Source organism: Hyperolius riggenbachi, chromosome 7, assembly GCF_040937935.1.
Source record: "Hyperolius riggenbachi isolate aHypRig1 chromosome 7, aHypRig1.pri, whole genome shotgun sequence".
Classification (NCBI taxonomy): domain Eukaryota; kingdom Metazoa; phylum Chordata; class Amphibia; order Anura; family Hyperoliidae; genus Hyperolius; species Hyperolius riggenbachi.
This window is the reverse complement of record NC_090652.1, coordinates 231,323,990-231,342,865: the sequence shown is the minus strand read 5'-3', so window position 1 is coordinate 231,342,865 and position 18,876 is coordinate 231,323,990. Positions and strand designations below refer to the sequence as shown.

The 18,876-nt window shown below is 41.7% G+C and overlaps 1 protein-coding gene across 3 annotated transcripts in view; it reads left to right on the top strand.

Moving 5' to 3' along the window:
• The window catches only part of SPAG16 (sperm associated antigen 16), a 1,402,284-nt gene that overhangs the window by 611,050 nt on the left and 772,358 nt on the right, over positions 1–18,876 (top strand). For all 3 annotated transcript variants that reach the window (XM_068245386.1, XM_068245387.1, XM_068245389.1), the window contains exon 11: positions 7,729–7,872. In XM_068245386.1, coding sequence (XP_068101487.1) covers positions 7,729–7,872 — 144 coding nt within the window. The remainder of the gene's footprint in view (positions 1–7,728; positions 7,873–18,876) is intronic.

Genomic DNA, 18,876 nt, shown 5'->3' with positions numbered 1-18,876 from the left:
GTCAAGCTTTCTCTGATCTCGTCTTTACATTCATCAATGAGTATGTCAATTCCGCAATACTCACCTCTGCCCATGATATTGTGTCGGGAGGTGGGGGCGATGGAAGTTCATCTGTAACAACTTAAATTCAGCTTTTCCTTGTGGTATTTGCCCTTGAGTTGACAAGTTTAACCAGTTCACCCCCAAGGGTTTTTATCCTAACGGACCAGAGCAATTTTCAGTTGTCAGTGCCCCTCCCTTTTATTCCCTAATAACTTTATTACTACTTATCACAATACAATGATCGATACCTCGTTTTTTCCGCCACCAATTAGGCTTTCTGTGTATAGTACATTTTGCTAAGAATTTTTTTATTCTAAATGCATTTTAAAGAGAAAAACAGAAAAAAAAGGAAAAAAAAATCATTATTTCTCAGTTTTCGGCCATTATAGTTTTAAAATTAAACATTCTCCTGTGGATAAAACAAACACTACCATGGCGCTAGTAAACACGTTATAGGAAGTGTTCACTTTTTTTTTTTTCTACACTTTATTTAATTGTTACATTTCCTGTTTTTGTGAATGGACGTAGCCGCTGTTCTCAGTCACGTCCATTCACTCCAGGCACTGCGATTGGGTAGAGGACCGTTCGGTCTTCTTCCCCAATCACCCAGCACGGGATCCCGATGGGAACAGCGGCGGTAGCGGCGCGCACACGGCGGAAGCAGCGACGGGAATGCGCGACGTATTAAAACATCATGTTGCCATTAAGAGCGGTAAGCATGATGTTTTAATACGATAGGATGCCGTTAAATGGTTAATTGTTTTGCTGACAATTACATTTTCCATTGTGCCTTTCTGAGACCATCAATTAGATCAACGTTTGTCCCTATTTCCAAAGTGTTTACAATTAATAAAACTTCTTAAATGTAAATTTATATCAGCTATGATTAAAGACAAGACTGTCCGAAAACATGTAAGCTGTGTGATTCCTGTGGATACTGAATATGTCCAGAAATAAAGAAGGATTTGTGGACATGTGCGGACCGTTCCTCTTGTTGTCCGCTGTTAGGTTTTGCTGACCTGGTCGAGCATTACCCAAGGATTTCATGGAAGAAGCGATATTTCCTTTTCCACTTCCAAATTTATATTAGATATAAAAGAGTTACATTAAAAAAAAATAAAAAAAAAATCATCTCATCATTTATTATTATTTAGTATTTATAAAGCGTCGACATCTTACAGAATATATATTGTTTTGTCACTTAAAGTGACACTGAAGTGAAAAAAAAACCTCTTGCTATAATGAATTGGTTGTGTAATACGGGTACTTAAAGGATACCACAACTGAAATGTGACATAATGAGATAGACATGTGTATGTACAGTGCCTAGCACACAGATAACTATGCTGTGTTCCTTTTTTTCTTTCTCTGCCTGAAAGAGTTAAATATCAGGTATGTAAGTGGCTGACTCAGTCCTGACTCAGACAGGAAGTGACTACAGTGTGACCCTCACTGATAAGAAATTCCAACTATAAAACACTTTCCTAGCAGAAAATGGCTTCTGAGAGCAAGAAAGAGGTAAAAAAGGGGAATTTCTTATCAGTGAGGGTCACACTGTAGTCACTTCCTGTCTGAGTCAGGACTGAGTCAGCCACTTACATACCTGATATTTAACTCTTTCAGGCAGAGGAAGAAAAAAAGGAACACAGCATAGTTATCTGTGTGCTAGGCACTGTACATACACATGTCTATCTCATTATGTCACATTTCAGTTGTATTTAATGTATGTATTTAATGTATTTAATCATTAGTAGCAAAGAAAATAAAGTCATATTTTTATTTTCAGGTATATAGCTGTTTTTAAAAACATTGCGTCATTCTCTAATAACTGCAGTTTCCTCAATACACTCAGCATTTTAAATGCTTTCATAGTGCAGGCTGGTGACCCTTTGAACTTTTCTCTGCAGGAAAAAAAACATAAACAGAGAAGAAACAATGAGAGACAGTTGAGATAAGAGCTTCAAAAGACAGTGCTGTCCACGACTTTATAAAGTCGCAGAGCTCACAGAAGCTCTTTTGCATAGATAACAACTGAAGTTTCTTAACTCTTCCTGTACTGGAAACAATATGAGGCTCATATGATGTTCTATTTCTTAGCTGTACAACGCATACAAATCATTATATCATAAGTTTATTTTCACTTTAGATTCCCTTTATCTGTCCCTCAGAGAGGCTTACAATCGAATCCTTACCATAGTCTTATGTCTATATTGTGTAGTGTATGTATCGTAGTGTAAGGACAATTTAGGGGGAAGCCAATTAACTTATCTGTATGTTTTTTGGATGTGGGAGGAAACTAAAGTGCCCAGAGGAAACCCACGCAGACATATGGAGAACACACAAACTCCTTATAGATGTTGCCCTGGCTGGGATTTGAACCGGGAATCCAGCGCTGCAAGGCGAGAGCGCTAACCACTTCACCACTGTGCTGCCCATGCGTATTAATTATTTTATGAGTGCATTTCTTACCAGCAACCCTTTGCAAAAATCACTCCTCAATCATTTTAGGTATTGGTATAACCCAACACTCCATGTAACTCCTCATCATGGCTTACAAATGTAAACAGTTTGTGGGCTGCTGATGTATAATCTGTAATATACAGTATACTATACATATACATCACTGCTTGCTGTTTTCAAGGACAGACGCAGAGTTTTGATGAGACTCAAGTGTGATTTTGCTTTGCCTCTTTCTCATTTTCAGTTTTTCTCAGCTCAGTTACAGACATACAGATAGCTCTGTAATGGAAGCTGATGGATGGCTATGATAAAGCGCACGGAAACCAGCCAGGTGTCTCGGTTAGATAGCTCCCGTCAGCCGGAGATACTTCCAAGGCATCGTCGCACGATTCCCAACTCTGATATCTCTGTTGGAAATGTAGAGGCAAAGCAATTTGCAACAGGGGAATGGATCCGTTTTACTGCTCGGAGTCAGAGGAGCATTGAGTTCCGAAGTTATTGTTGTCGTGGGTAGAAACCTAAGGGAGCAAAATGATGAGAGCATTCAGTCAATCATTTGTGTTATGGACATACCGGGGAGGAATTGACTGGAAGGAACACAATTCACAATACTTTCAATAAGAGCTCATGCCTAACAGCAGGAAATTGTGAAAATTACAGTGATTATGACTTATTTGAACAGAAGGAAAGTTTTCAGTGTCTTCCTTAAAGGACATCTTTCACAGAAAAAAAAATTAAATATTGCATGTTATTATCATCAATGTCACTTCTATAGGAAACTGCTTGCTTTTAAAATATCTGTCTCTCTTCGCCAAAGTTTCCCTATCAATTTTTTTTTCTGTGGAAATAATAACTCAGACTTTAACAGGACTAAACCACTAGAAGCAGGAGCTCTTTATCTATACAAGAAGTAGATCTACTAATTAGATGGATATAATTAAAGCAGCATTATACACATGGAGGTAGATAAAACACATATTGTTATTGAAGAGGTGTATTACTGATATTTTTCTTCTTTCTGAGACTGAATGCACACTGCCATTGTTTTATATTGTAAGAAACATCACTTGTCTGGCTCGTTCTTTGATTTCAAGGCTTTGAATCTCAAAATAGACATCAACAACACATCCAGTTTAGTTTATCACTAGTAATGTTATGTAAGTAGCTTCTGACACAACACCATACTAGATAGCTCTGGCAGAGCTGTGGGGGCAGGTCCTTGACCACCTAGTCAACTGTTGATAGAGACAGATCAGGCTACAGAGGGCACAGACTAAGCAGACAAATTCTTCTTCTTCTTTTTTTTTTTTTTTTATTACCTATCGATCAGTAATGAGTGGGGTTTAAGGGTTCTTAGAATTCTTGAATTCACATTTAATACATTCTTTCAAACACACTTGGAACTAGCATGCATTTAGAAGTCAAGTCAGAGCAAAGACATACTGCTTGACATGCCTATTCATTTTGCAAAAGTCATCCACACAGTATTAAAACCCAACTCAACCCAATTTGAACAAAGCAAATTGCTGGCTTTTGAGCTGTATCTACAAAACAAACTGGATGGGCCTCCTCTTCAGCCCTGAGGCTGCTATGCCAATGATGGTGGACCCAAAAAAATGTAAATTTGATTTATCAGAACACAAGATAGTTTTCCACTTTGTCTCAGTCCATTTCTAATGAGTTCAGGCCCAGACTAGGCAGTAGTATTTCTGGATCATATACAGTGGTGTGAAAAACGATTTGCCCCCTTCCTGATTTCTTATTCTTTTGCATGTTTGTCACACTTAAATGTTTCTGCTCATCAAAAACCGTTAACTATTAGTCAAATATAACATAATTGAACACAAAATGCAGTTTTAAATGATGGTTTTTATTATTTAGTGAGAAAAAAACCTCAAAACCTACATGGCCCTGTGTGAAAAAGAAATTGCCCCCTGAACCTAATAACTGGTTGGGCCACTCTTAGCAGCAATAACTGCAATCAAGCGTTTGCGATAACTTGCAACAAGTCTTTTACAGCGCTCTGGAGGAATTTTGGCCCACTCATCTTTGCAGAATTGTTGTAATTCAGCTTTATTTGAGGGTTTTCTAGCATGAACTGCCTTTTTAAGGTCATGCCACAACATCTCAATAGGATTCAGGTCAGGGCTTTGACTAGGCCACGCCAAAGTCTTCATTTTGTTTTTCTTCAGCCATTCAGAGGTGGATTTGCTGGTGTCTGTTAGGTCATTGTCCTGCTGCAGCACCCAAGATCGCTTCAGCTTGAGTTGACGAACAGATGGCCGGACATTCTCCTTCAGGATTTTTTGGTAGACAGTAGAATTCATGGATCCATCTATCACAGCAAGCCTTCCAGGTCCTGAAGCAGCAAAACAACCCCAGACCATCACACTACCACCACCATATTTTACTGTTGGTATGATGTTCTTTTGCTAAAATGCTGTGTTACTTCTACGACAGATTTAACAGGACACGCACCTTCCAAAAAGTTCAACTTTTGTCTCGGCGGTCCACAAGGTATTTTCCCACAAGTCTTGGCAATCATTGAGATGTTTTTTTTTAGCAAAATTGAGACGAGCCTTAATGTTCTTTTTGCTTAAAAGTGGTTTGCGCCTTGGATATCTGCCATGCAGGCCGTTTTCGCCCAGTCTTTTTCTTATGGTGGAGTTGTGAACACTGACCTTAATTGAGGCAAGTGAGGCCTGCAGTTCTTTAGATGTTGTCCTGGGGCCTTTTGTGGCCTCTCGAATGAGTTTTCTCTGCGCTCTTGGGGTAATTTTGGTCGGTCAGCCATTCCTGGGAAGGTTCATCACTGTTCCATGTTTTTGCCATTTGTGGATAATGGCTCTCACTGTGGTTCGCTGGAGTCCCAAAGCTTTAGAAATGGCTTTATAACCTTTACCAGACTGATAGATCTCAATTACAGTACTTTTGTTCTCATTTGTTCCTGAATTTCTTTGGATCTTGGCATGATGTCTAGCTTTTGAGGTGCTTTCGGTCTACTTCTCTGTGTCAGATAGCTCCTATTTAAGTGATTTCTTGATTGAAACAGGTGTGGCAGTAATCAGGCCTGTGGGTGACTACAGAAATTGAACTCAGGTGTGATAAACCACAGTTAAGTTATTTTTTAACAAGGGGGGGGCAATCACTTTTTCACACAGGGCCATGTAGGTTTTGAGTTTTTTTTCCTCACTAAATAATAAAAACCATCATTTAAAACTGCATTTTGTGTTCAATTATGTTATCTTTGACTAATAGTTAACGGTTTTTGATGAGCAGAAACATTTAAGTGTGACAAACATGCAAAAGAATAAGAAATCAGGAAGGGGGCAAATAGTTTTTCACACCACTGTATATAGTTTTTTCTTTGCGTGCATTTTTGGATAGAACAACAAACTGTTCTTTCAGACATTGGCTATTTGAACGGGTACTGAACACATGCAGGGATTTTTATAATGGCCATTCAATATTGGGTTATGATCCTTGTTTCTTGTATTAATAGATTTGTTAAGATTCTCTAAATATTTCTTGGAAATTATGTATTATGATGAAATGGTCAAACTTTGTAGTGAGGAAAGTAATATTTAAATTGTTGCACTATTTGCATGTGAAGTTTTTCACAGAGTGGTGTATCTCTCCACATCTTTACTTTTGAGAGATTAAGCCTTTATGTATAACCAGTCATGTTACTGACAAGTTATTCTAATTAGCCAAAAAGAGCATATATTTTTCTTAACACTTTCTTAGTTTCAGCAAATATATTTGTTTCATTATACTATTTTCAGTTATAAACACAGTATATGGTGTATATGATTTACAAACCATCCTTTTCTGATTCTTACACTTTAAACCTTTTCAGAAATGGGATTATGCATTACACCTTAAAGGGATACTGTAGGGGGGTCGGGGGAAAATGAATTGAAGTTACCCGGGGCTTCTAATGGTCCCCACAGACATCCTGTGCCTGCGCAGCCACTCATCGATGCTCCGCCCCGCCTCCGGTTCAGTTCTGGAATTTCAGACTTTAAAGTCTGAAAACCACTGCGCCTACGTTGCTGTGTCCTCGCTCCCCCTAATGTCACCAGGAGCGTACGATGCAGGCACAGACCATACTGGGCCTGTGCAGTACGCTCCTGGTGACATCAGCGGGAACGAGGACATGGCAATGCAGGCGCAGTGGCTTTCAGACTTTAAAGTTTGAAATTCCAGAAGTGAACCAGAGGCGGGGCCGGAGCATTGGGGAGTGGCTGCGCAGGCACAGGATGTCTGTGGGGGACCATTAGAAGCCCCGGGTAACTTCAACTCATTTTCCCCTGACCCCCCCCCCCCCCCCTCTACAGTATCCCTTTAAAGCTCACTTGAAGTGTGCCAAAACGTTAAAATTAAATTAAAATTAAAGTTTTGGTGAGTACTACCCCCAGAAACTTTTCCTGCTGCATGTTGTCTTTGATGTTCCTCCCATTCTATCAAGTGTTTTGTTCACAGCTGAAGTTCACTGGGCTGCGAAAAAGTGCATCTGAACTGGGCACGCCTGAGTGCCAAACTGTCCATGCCTAGTGAAAGAAAGTGCTTTTTTCCTTAATTCATGAGTGCTTCCTTTCACTGTACATGCACAGTTCAGAACTCGCCCATGGCCAATTCAGATGTGCTCCTGCAAAGCGTTGGGTGCTTCCAGCAGAGAGGATTTGACAGTTGATCAGTAAAAAATTACCAGAACATAGAATGGGAGTGACCCCAAACGCAAAGAGCAGCAGGGATAGATTGTGCATTAAGTGCTTTAGCCTATTATGTATTTACCGTTACATTTTTTGATTTGCTTCATATATACTTTTACATATACACTTTTGGTAAGAAAGAAAAGTAGTGTTAATGTAATCTTGATAACCAATCAGATTAGCACAATCTTGGCTGGAATGTGTACTGGTTAAGGGACCAGGATTCTGATTTTGGCTCTTCCTGTTCAGTAAACCAGCACCTATTCATTAGGGGACTTTGGGCAAGATTTCTAACACTGCTAATGCCCCATCCTAGTGGCTGCAGCTCTGGTGCTTTGAGTCCACCAGGACAAAAGTGCAATATAAATGTTCTGTGTCTGTGTCTTGGTTGATATGGGTTACAATTCTTTCTTCGCAGGACACATTATGTATAGTTGGTATTTGGGTGTTATATGAAAAATAATGTTTGCAATATTATTTATGTGTAATTTTATGTGTTTGTATCTTGTAGTGTGGCCTTGCATCCTCGTAAGGAAATCATAGTGACAGCCAGCGATGATCGTCTCTGGAAGATGTGGTCCATGCCCAGTGGAGAGATCATCATGACTGGGGAAGGACACACTGACTGGCTTTCTGGCTGCTCTTTCCATCCAAAGTAAGCAAAAATATTCTTCATAATGTAGACTGAAGCATAGAGTGATGTATTCTGGTAAGGGTATACTACAGATCTGAAATGGTCAAGAGAAAGACAAATATAAGTAGGTAGGTAAGGAGGCACCAACAATATAAAATACTTAAAGACATGTAAAATGGAAGAAAGCGTAGACTTACCTCCAAAGAACCACAATAGCAAAAATAAGGCAAAAAGTGTATTGTTTATGTAAAGCTATTATATATGGGAGTAACATCTTTTGAATTACACAAGGCATTGGTTGAAGATTATCAACGGATATTAATCGTTCATACCCTACACAAAATTCATAAGAGCCTTTTAAAGCCACCTGGAAGGTCCATTGTGTCTGCAGTCAATTTGCTTGTTGAACCATTTTTGATATTTATCTTCCCGTATTGCTGTCATGGTCTGTTTTTTTTTTTTTTTTTTTCTTTGAGGGGGGGGGGGGGGGGGGTTGTGGAAGAGCGCAACCTGAGGGATGTGCAGTCTTTGACAACCTTAATGTATGTATTGCTTTACACTATATACTAGCATAGAGCTTTATTATACATTGAGGAGTGTTCATAAGAAGCTTTTGGACTTTGTTTCTCTGTTGCCATAAACACTATGAATCTATGAACATAATTATAATTAGCCCTGATTATGAAAATGAAATTAAGAAAGTCCAAAACACAAGAAAAAAGCATTCATCACTGCAATGTATATTTTGGAATTCTCTCTCATGAATTTGGTTTCGTTTCGGGGATTACTATCTAGCAACTACAAATATGCAGAGTTACATAGTAGAACAGTGGGAAAATGGCAATTCTCAATGTAAAAACGTGAGGAATTCACCATCTGCAATACATAATAAACACTACTGTAAATGAATCTCTAGAAATCTGTCTATGCCAGTGACAAGGCCAAAACTCAATATTGGATGGCTATAACCTGTAGGCCACCAAGCAACACTGCATTAAAAATCAGCGATGATTCTGTAAAGGAAATTACTGCATTGGTCTAGGACTAAAGTGGTCTGCCTGCAGTCAGTGGCGTAGCTAAGGAGCTGTGGGCCCTGATGCAAGTTTTACAATGGGGCCCCCCTAGTGCTCTATACATAACAATTGATACGGCGCACCAAAACCTGCCAATGGCAACTACAGTGTCAGAGGTGCAGGAAGGAGATGGGGAACAGTTTGTTAATGATTACCACTATTCAAAGCATGTATAGAAGTGATTATTATGAGCACAGGACCAAAATAGAGCTAATACTGTAGTTGAGGGAGGGCCCTTTGGGGCCCCCCTGACCCAAGGGCCCCGATGCGGTCGCTACCTCTGCACCCCCTATTGCTACGCCCCTGCCTGCAGTCCAGACCTGTCACTCACAGAAAACGTGGTGCATTTTGAAATGGGAAGTATGACAAATAAGTCCCCAAACTGGTGAATAGCTGAAATCCTGCATTAGGCAAAATTGGGACAACATTTCACTTTTACAACTACAGTAAATAGATTTCTCATTTCCCAAAAATGTACTAGGAATCCTAAGATAAGACATGATGCAACAAAGTGGTTTACCTGCCCCAGCTTTTTTGAAAGATACTGCTGTCACTAAATTAAAAAAATAAATAAATTAAAAATGTGTTTTTTTTTTAATACAGTATATATTATATTCCTCTTTTAAAATACATGTTTGTTTGTTTATTCAATATAGTGTGTTAAATTAAAGCTGTTTATTAAAATTGAAAAGAGGAGTTAAACATCCAGTTCATCTGGTTACTCATGAACAATCCTACAAGTCTAAGGCCTCGTTCAGACTATACGCGCTGCCGTCCGCATTTTGGCAGCGCGTATAGTGTGCGACACGCAAGAACGGTAGAAGGGCATAGACAGCCCTTCTACCGTTCCCATCATATGCGCTGCGTGGCAGCGCGATTGCGCTATCGCGTGCTGCACGCATTTTTGGGAATCGCAGCGCAGATCCCATTCATTGTAATGAATGGGATCTGCAGCGCAGCGCATAGGAGCGCAGATGGCGTGCGATCGGACGCGTTGCGTTCCAATCGCACAGCCATCTGCGCTAAATGATGTGAACGAGGCCTTAAGGGGTTTTCTGAATGAACATGTGTGTGAGTCACCTTTTCAAAAGCCACCCTCAATCTGTCCGAGCCTTTCGGAGCATTACACAGACCCAGTGATGTAGCTACAGTGCCATGGGCTCCAGTGTACAAATCAAACTGCCACCACCCCCCTCAGCACTGTAAGTTTAATAATGGCATGGTACAGGCCACCAAAACCGGCATTCCAAGGATAGCCACTGTATGATGGAGCTGCAAGGAAAATAGATGGAGTGTTTATGATCACTACCATTCAATGCACATACAGAGGGGATCATTAACACTACAGCAACAATAAAGGACTGATGCACTCACTGGAGAAGGGCCCCGCATGGACTCCTCAAGTCCAGGGGTCCTTGTTTGATTGCAACCTTTGCACCCCCTATTGCTATGCCAATACATGGACCCAGCCATTATATGGTAGAGAGACAAAGACAAACTCCAATGGACCTACTGGGGTTGGACAAAATAATGAAAACACCTAACATTTTGGCATCATAATCTTCGAACATGTTTTAAACAATCAAAACTTGACATATGTTAATTTTTTTGTTTATTATTTTTATTTGATATGTTTAATTAAAATAATTGTTTTTTTACAGATATTTAAACAAAAGTTGGTTATAATTTATAAAAATGGCAGATCTCTCAGACTTTCAAGGAGGCCAAATTGTTGGTGCTCGTATGGCAGACGCTACTATAACAGAAACTGCCCGAATGCTTGGCATTTCAAAAGGTACTGTCTCAAAAGTAATGACTGCCTTTGAAAGAGAAGGAAAAACGCCCTCAGCAAAGCACAGTTGTGGCCAAAAGTCGAAGTAGTCTGAGAGAGACCGTCGGACTCTAAATCGAATTGTTAGAAAAGCTCGCAAGACCACAGCTCCTAAAATCACTGCAGAGGTGAATGAACACCTACAGAACCCAGTTTCCACAAAAACTGTTCGTCGGGGGCTGCACAAATGTGGATTCCACGGAAGAACTGCAATTAGAAAAACTCTGCTCTCAAAGACAAATGTTTCAAAGCGTTTAAAGTGGTGTAGAAACCACCAGTATTGGTCCTCGAGCAGTGGGAAAATGTGATTTTCTCCGACAAATCATCGTTTACCTTATTTCCGACCTCCGGCCGAGTGTTACGTTTGGAAACAGCTGAAAGAAGCATTTCATTCAGACTGCCTTCTCCCAACAGTAAAACATGTTCTGTGATGATCTGGGGTGCTATTTCTTGGAAATCCGCTGAGCCAATGATTTCCCTTCATGGAAGAATTAACAGCCGAGACTGTTTAGGAATTTTGGGTGACCAAGTTCATCCTATGGTTCAAGAACGGTTTCCGAAGGGGAATGCCATCTTTCAAGATGATAATGCCCCAATCCATACAGCTAGAATTGTTAAAGAATGGCACGAGGAACATTCTAATGAAGTTGAGCATCTCATCTGGCCACCACAATCCCCTGACCTCAACATTATTGAGCATTTATGGTCGTTATTAGAGATTCAAGTAAGAAGTCGATTTCCGCTGCCATCGTCTCTAAAAAAAAAAACTGGAGGGGGTTTTAACTGAAGAATGGGCTAAAAAATTCCTTTGGAAACAATTCACAATTTGTATGAATCACTACCTCGGGGAATTGAGGCTGTAATTGCCGCAAAAGGTGGACCTACACCATGTTAAAATATATTTTGCTGATTTTCAAGGTGTTTCCATTATTTTGTCCAAACCCTGTACATTGTTTATATTTGTGTACTGCACTGCCTGCACACAATATCCAATGCCATGAGTTGTATATATACTGTACATAGTGATAAGCTGGTAAGCATACTCATGGGTCATAGTCTATGAGCTATGCAATTGATTCAGGTAAACCCACACTTTGTATAACTCCTCATACTGCTATATGAAGTTAATATTTTGATGCAGCATATATGTGAAATTGATTTACTGCTATATACTATGCATTGAATGGCCCATTGTATACATACTGTATAGGAATCTTTCATGGAATGGAACTACTCCTACCATGCATGATGGAATGGAACTACAACTACCATGCATGATATTATTTTTCATACTCCAGTCAATCAGCTATGCCTTTGGTTGTGACATTTAATTACTATGGTGTTTTGTACTGCCTCTCTCCTATAGGTGTAATCTTACTCCTGTTTATTAAACTACATGCATACTATTTATTATATTTATCATTATTTCAGATGAGGCTGCTGTACCGCTTTTTACATAGGCATACATTTTTACTATGCTATATACATCCACATTGATGGAATAGTTTAACATTTAAACTGCCAGCAATTTTTCTGAACAAAAAAAAGAAAGCTACATGCCAGTGCTAGCTATGTTTTCTTGTGTTTATTCAATTTCTTGCCCAAATCTACATTAGTCCACATTAGTCACTATGGATTGCCACTGAAGTGCAAATAAGGTTGAGATGATTAAGAAGTACAGTATGTTAATTGTTATGATACAGAATTATGCTAAATATTGTGAACATTTAAACTGTAAATGAACTAATAAAATCTTGCAGTAAAGGTGTTTGATTGGTCCATTTTCAAGCTGCATAGATTTGCAGTAACATTTGCATAATTTTGCATCAACTAAGAATTATTTGCATATTTTATGTCAAGAAGAAAGATGTCACTGACCGAAAACTTTGTACCAAAAAGTAGGGCTGGTCGGAATTGCCAATTTCCGTTTCCGAGGAAAATCCCCATTGCGCCATTGCCGATTACCGCTACCGATTCCGCTTTCTGTGAAAATTTCAGCGAAAATCCGCCTAACACACTTGTATTAACAATTTCCAAATTCCGATGCGGAAATGCAATTTCCGATCGAAAATGCGGAAATTGCATTTCCTCTGAATCTGTACGAGCATCCCTACTAAAAAGCCACAGTAATGCCTATAGACTTCCACGACAGTCTAAAGTTTAATAAATGAAAATCATGTTCTCCTTTTATTTATTAACTATGCAGTGTTTTTGCATATTAGATTGTATAAATCAAAAAAATAAAAGAGAATTAGAATAGACATATACATATCTCTGTAAAGTGCACTAAGCATCTATTTGCCAAAATATATGAAACTGACCTCCTACTAAGGGAGGTTCATAATTCGGGTGTGCCGTGGGAAAGAAAGGAAGGGCGATGTTGGCGTTACTTACCTTCGTAACGATCGTGTTACCTAGGTAACCCGAATCATGCTAATTGTGCAACGTGCGCTACTTTGTCACTGTAGTTAATGGTAGAATTCCTGTGCGCTCCCTGTGCATGGCAACTTTGCTGTACTTTGTCCATATGCCCCTATATCTGTTGTTTATGAATTCTTAGTGCTTGGTGTAACTAGGGATGTGGCGGCAGCATGGTTAGAGGTGTGGAAGGGGCATGGCTTAAAGGGTACTGAAAGTGAAAAAAATCTGGGTGTTTTAACTTACCTGGGGCTTCTTCCAGTCACCCCCCCCCCCCCCCCCCCGAATTCTCCTTGGTTCCATTATTCTACTCTGCTCCATTCATCCATTGTCCCCCTCAGAACACTGCTTGAGTCAGGTTCCCATTGTCAGGAGCCTCCTGCTCTTGAGCGATATGTAAAAATTGCTGTTGCATTGAGGAGGAGTATGGCCGGTGCTGTGCATGCATAGAAGCCCACGACTGATCGAGTCTGCCAGCTTATGGAGGGGGAGAGATCAGGATGATTTCAGTTTGCTGAAAGACGTTGCAGGTAAGTTAAACTGCCCAGGTTTTCTTCACTTTAGGTTCCCTTTAAAGGTGTCCCTCTTTCTTATTTCAAAAAGTTTAATAGGAATGCAGGGGCCTATTAAAAAAGTGACAGTCAGAGCTTAAGTGACATTAAAGGAGACTCAAGCAATGTAAAATGAGCATATGATGGCAAAGTGTGTAAATGCCTCCATTTACACACATTACACAGCCTAACTGGGTACCCTGTGTCTTCACCACACACCAGCATCAAGCTAAACAGTCACTGCAGAGGGACAGAACTCAGGATACTGTTAGTAAAATCGAGTTATTGCTAAATTACAGGTCCATTAAACACCCCAGCAGGGCTATTGGAGGCCAGTAATCGAGTTTTTGCTGGGACCCGTTTTCCCACGGGTGCCAGAATCTCTCGTCTAGACTCTAACAGCCTGGATTCAATTGGTTTCTGTGGGACAATATAGACAGATGTTATTCCAAAAGCTTTGATTAATGATGCTCAGCGTGGCTTTTGGATTTAAATATTCAGAACATTAGTAAGTGACTCACAGGACAGGCAGGGTATGATATATAAGCAAATAGCTGAAATCTATTTACAGATGCATTCCGTTAGCAATGGTCCAGAAAAAGGCAGTAAATCTCGCCTGCTTAGTTCATGGTTTCCGTACAATGTCTCAGACGTCTCATTTACGTTCTGCCGCTTTCAAGGTTAGCTTTCGCTGTACGCCTGATGACACGCTAGCGCTCAGCTTGAAGCATTTAAAAAAAGATGAAAGTGTTACAAAGACCAAATAACTTGTTTGCCGGATAACCCTAAAACTCCGGATTACATTATAATGATGAGATTCACCAGCAACACCAATTATTTGTTTCCTGGGTTTTATTTCCTGTCTTCCAAACAACCAGGCGCTGGGATGTTAATTGTGTTTTCTTGCAGAAGATATAGCTGAAGATCAGCAGAGACATGATCCATTAGCAGCCAGTCACAATGCTCGAAGTCTTTTCTGCCCTCAATAATTCCTGGTAACCTGCACGCCATATAGTCTTTCAGTTTCCCTGCAAAGGTATTTACCATTGATATTGGCTCAGGATACAATATACTAAGACTGAGAACAATTTATGGCTCGTTCTTGTATAAACACATCCGCGCCACCCACCCGGGCTTTTATTAGCAGGATAAAATACTGTGTTTGAGAACAGCTGGAAAATAAAGCAGGGCCCGTCACAGGGAATGTTAATCAGATTTTGATAATATATTGTTACCATGGCTTCCAGGGACTCAGACGCAGAGAGGATTTTTTCATTAGTGGACGGTGTGTAACCCTTTCAATATTCACACTCTACTTTGTTTAATTATCCATTTCACTCAAACATCCCTGTTTCACGAGCATATTGTTCAAGAGGAACTGTCATCAAAATAACATTATAAATAAAATTGCTGATTTTTTTTTTTTTACAATATTCATTTATAAATTCTCTAGTCAGTGTTTGCAATATGTAGCTGTAGGAAGTGTTTCTGATGTTGAAACCAGGGTTTTTAATGTACAAGGGAGATCACTGCATTTGCCGCCAAAGCTTCTATACATCACAGGGGAGTAGTGTGTCTTTAACTTATTCACTGCACCTCATTTTTTGTGTTTTCTCCATCCCCTGACCAACACATACCTGTACTTAAGGAAGGCTTATAGGATGGGTGCTAGAGTGAGATTGGGGATAACAATTTGACTTTTTTTTTTATGAAAAACACATTAGGTACAGAAATTAAATAAAAAAAAAATACACAATGGCCCAACAGTTTACTACCCTGTAAAAAAAGACAGCGCTGTCTTCTTAAAGAGAGTCTGAAGACTAAAAAAAACCCTCTTTTTACAAGGCAGTCCTGTTCAGCAATAAGGCCATAGCTGGAACGCTGCATTCCCGCAGCAGAACCAGGGCTGTTTCTTGGGCAGTGTGGGCAGGGCGGCCGCCCTGGGGGCAGACCGGCAAGTAGAAGAAGAGTGGCACAGGCAGAAGGACATAACCGATATGGAGCTGGTGACCAGGGCCGGATTTGTTCTCTTTACCGCCCACGGCCACTGTCACCAGCTGCCCCCCTTCAGTATAGGTAGCGAGATGATCCCTTCTCTCCAGAATAGAATAGGTAGCCACATGACCCCTCCCCCCCTTCCCTTTAGTATAGGTAGCCAGGTGACCCCTTCTCCATTTCCCTCTAGTATAGGTGGCCTGAGGACCCCTACCCCTCCAGTATAGATAGCCAGATGACTCCCTTAGTCCCTGCCTTTCCCACTCCCCTCCCTTTCAGTATAGGTAGCCAGCTCACCTTCACACCACAGCAGCCATCAGTGTCACTCACTTCTTCGATCATCTCCAGTGCAGAAGCTTCGTCTTTCTCATTGTCTCCAATTCTGCCCAAGTCCGTAGCCGCCCATCACAACGCCAACGTGTACAGAGAGCAAGGTGGCCGCTGCACAGATGGCTGTCAGCAGGGTATCGCGGTCAGGTGCTCGTCTGATCTCCCTGCATTGCAGGCAGCATTTGCAAGCTTGCAAATGCTGCACGAGTTTAGCCTGCTGCTTTGGTGCCCTTGCTCCTGTGGTGCCCTAGGTCATGGCCTAGGTGGCCATGCCCTAAATCTGGCCCTGCTGGTGATGTGTGGTGCAGCCAAGGAAGAAGAAAGAAGATTACCAGTACGATCACCTTCCTTGACTCCTCCTGGGCAGCCTGCGTCCAACGTCAAGTCATCATCATGTCACCACCGTGTGATTTCACCTGATGTCCTGTAGCGGTACGGCAGGCTGTCAGTGCATGTCACCCATGGAGGAGTCGGCTTTCCGGGCTCTCTTCACCTGTGTATTTTCCTGGTCCCTGCTTCCTCCTGAATGAGGGGCTGGTCACTAGTAAGTTAGCAGATCTACTTGTGCCCTTTGGCTGTGTGACTGTCCCTAAAGAGTAAGGGTTCGCAAGTCCACAGGGTTTTTACAGCCTCACCCTGGGTGCAATTCAGCGTATAAACTGCTCTGGGCAGAACGATCAATTAATACCCCCGAAATCCCTGGTGCAAAATTCGGGGCTCCTTCCGGGTAGAGGCAGAGCTCTGTGCAATAGCTCTGCCTCTGCTCGCATCAATCTCTGCAGATCTCTGCCTCCTCCCACCCTTCTCAGTCTTCTTTTACTGAGAGGGGCGGGGAGAGGTGGAGATCCGCAGAGATTGACGCGACTGGAGGCAGAGCTGCAGCACAAAACTCTGCATCCCCGGGCATCAAAATCCACGACCTGGAAAGTCGTGGAATTTTGCCCCTGAATTTTGGGGGCATTAATTGATCATTCTGCCTTGGGGATGAGGGGCTTCAGCTGTGACCTTATTGCTGAACAGGACTGCCTAGTAAAAAGAGGTATTTATTTAGGCTTCAGACTCTCTGTAAAACCCGTAATGCCTCAGTTACACATGGCAACTGTAGATGTAACCCAAGGTGGTGTACAAAATTGTCAGTACTTTCTTATTAAACTCCCATGGCAAGGGTTTTTAAATGGTGCCCCCCCCCCCCCCCCCCCCAAACACAGGTACACTATTACAATGCAGTAGCCAGAGGTGCCTTTCAGTATTAGGTAGCACCCAATATAGCCAGCCAGAGGCCCCCAGTATTAGTTAGCCAGACATAGCCCCCCTGCCTTCCTGTGTAGGTAGCCAGACGAGCCCCACTATTAGCCAGATGCAGCCCTCCAGTAAAGGTAGCCACAAGGGCCCCCAGTATTAGGTAGCCACATGCAGCCCCCCGTTTAGGTAGCTAGAGAGCTCCGCTGTAGGCAGCTAAAGAGCCCCCATTTAGATATCCAGAGAGCCCCCCATTTAGGTAGCCAGAGAGCATCTCCACCACATTTTTGTAGCCAGAGACCCATCCTCCGTTTTTGTAGCCAGAGACCCATCCTCCGTTTTTTTGTATCCAGAGACCCCCACCCCTCTGATTTTGTAGCCAGAGACTCCCCCCATGTTTTTGTAGCCAAAGACCCCCCCCCCCCCCCCATTTGTGTAGCCAGAGAACACTCAGGTTTAGTAGCCAGAGTGTGGGGGGGAGGAGGGGAGTATGCAAGGAGTAGGACTTGGGAGTGATAGAGAAGGGATGCAGGAAATAAAAAAAGTAAATGCAATGCATAGATCCAGGCAGGTGAGTTAATGTGAATACTTCCAAGTCCTGCTGCATCACCCCCTGTTACCCGGGCAAAACTCCACGCTGCCACCCCTAGAAATGGGTATGCATTTCCCTATAACCATTAATCCACCAACAAGGCTGCAAAGCCAGTGAATGCTGAGACACACTGCAGAGTAATTTTCAATCTGTTTTCATTTTTAAAAACACGCTCCAATCAACTTGCAGTAAATTTAATGTAAGATCTGACGCAATCACGATTTTCTAAAATTTGCGATCGCTGCAATTTTGATGTGGTTTTACATGCTAGTCAATGGGATTGAAAAGCAGTGTGACTCAGCCATACGTGATCATTTTAATAAGATAAGCAAAATACTCAATAAGCATCTGTGCATCCCTTTTTCAAGGTCAGTACAACAACAACCGGAATATAAGCCGGGACTGCAGTAAGCACTCGCCAACAGACAATGTTGCTTGTTGGCGACTGCTTACTGCAATAGAGATGGCCCAAACGCTTCGCCGGTGAAATTCAGCAGGTACGCATTCGCGGCGAAATGCAAACCTTTACCAAGTTTGTCCCGCCCCCTATACCACATCATTGGGCTAAACTTTGACCCTCTACATCACAGTCAGCAGACACATGGCAGCCAATCAGGCTGCACTCCCTCCTGGAGCCCCCCCACCTTATAAAAGGCAGCAGCGTCGGCCATGTTCTCACTCTGTGTGCTGCTCTTTTAGTGAGAGAAGGGAGAGAGGTTGCTGCAGAGATAGAGAAAGTGTATTTAGGCTCTTGTCAGCTTACTAGTTGCTGATATTTGCTGCAGAAAAGCACCACCAAAACGGCTCTTTTGAGAGCTAATGTTCTTGTGATGTGTTTTTTTTTTGTTTGGCCCACTGACACTGCATATACAGCCCTGTCTGTCACAGCTGGCCCTTGCTAATTGCTATACTGTGCCAGGCCCAGCACATTCAGCACACCTTTTCACTGCACCTGTGTGACTGCACATTGTATTATATGCCAGCAGTCACTGCATA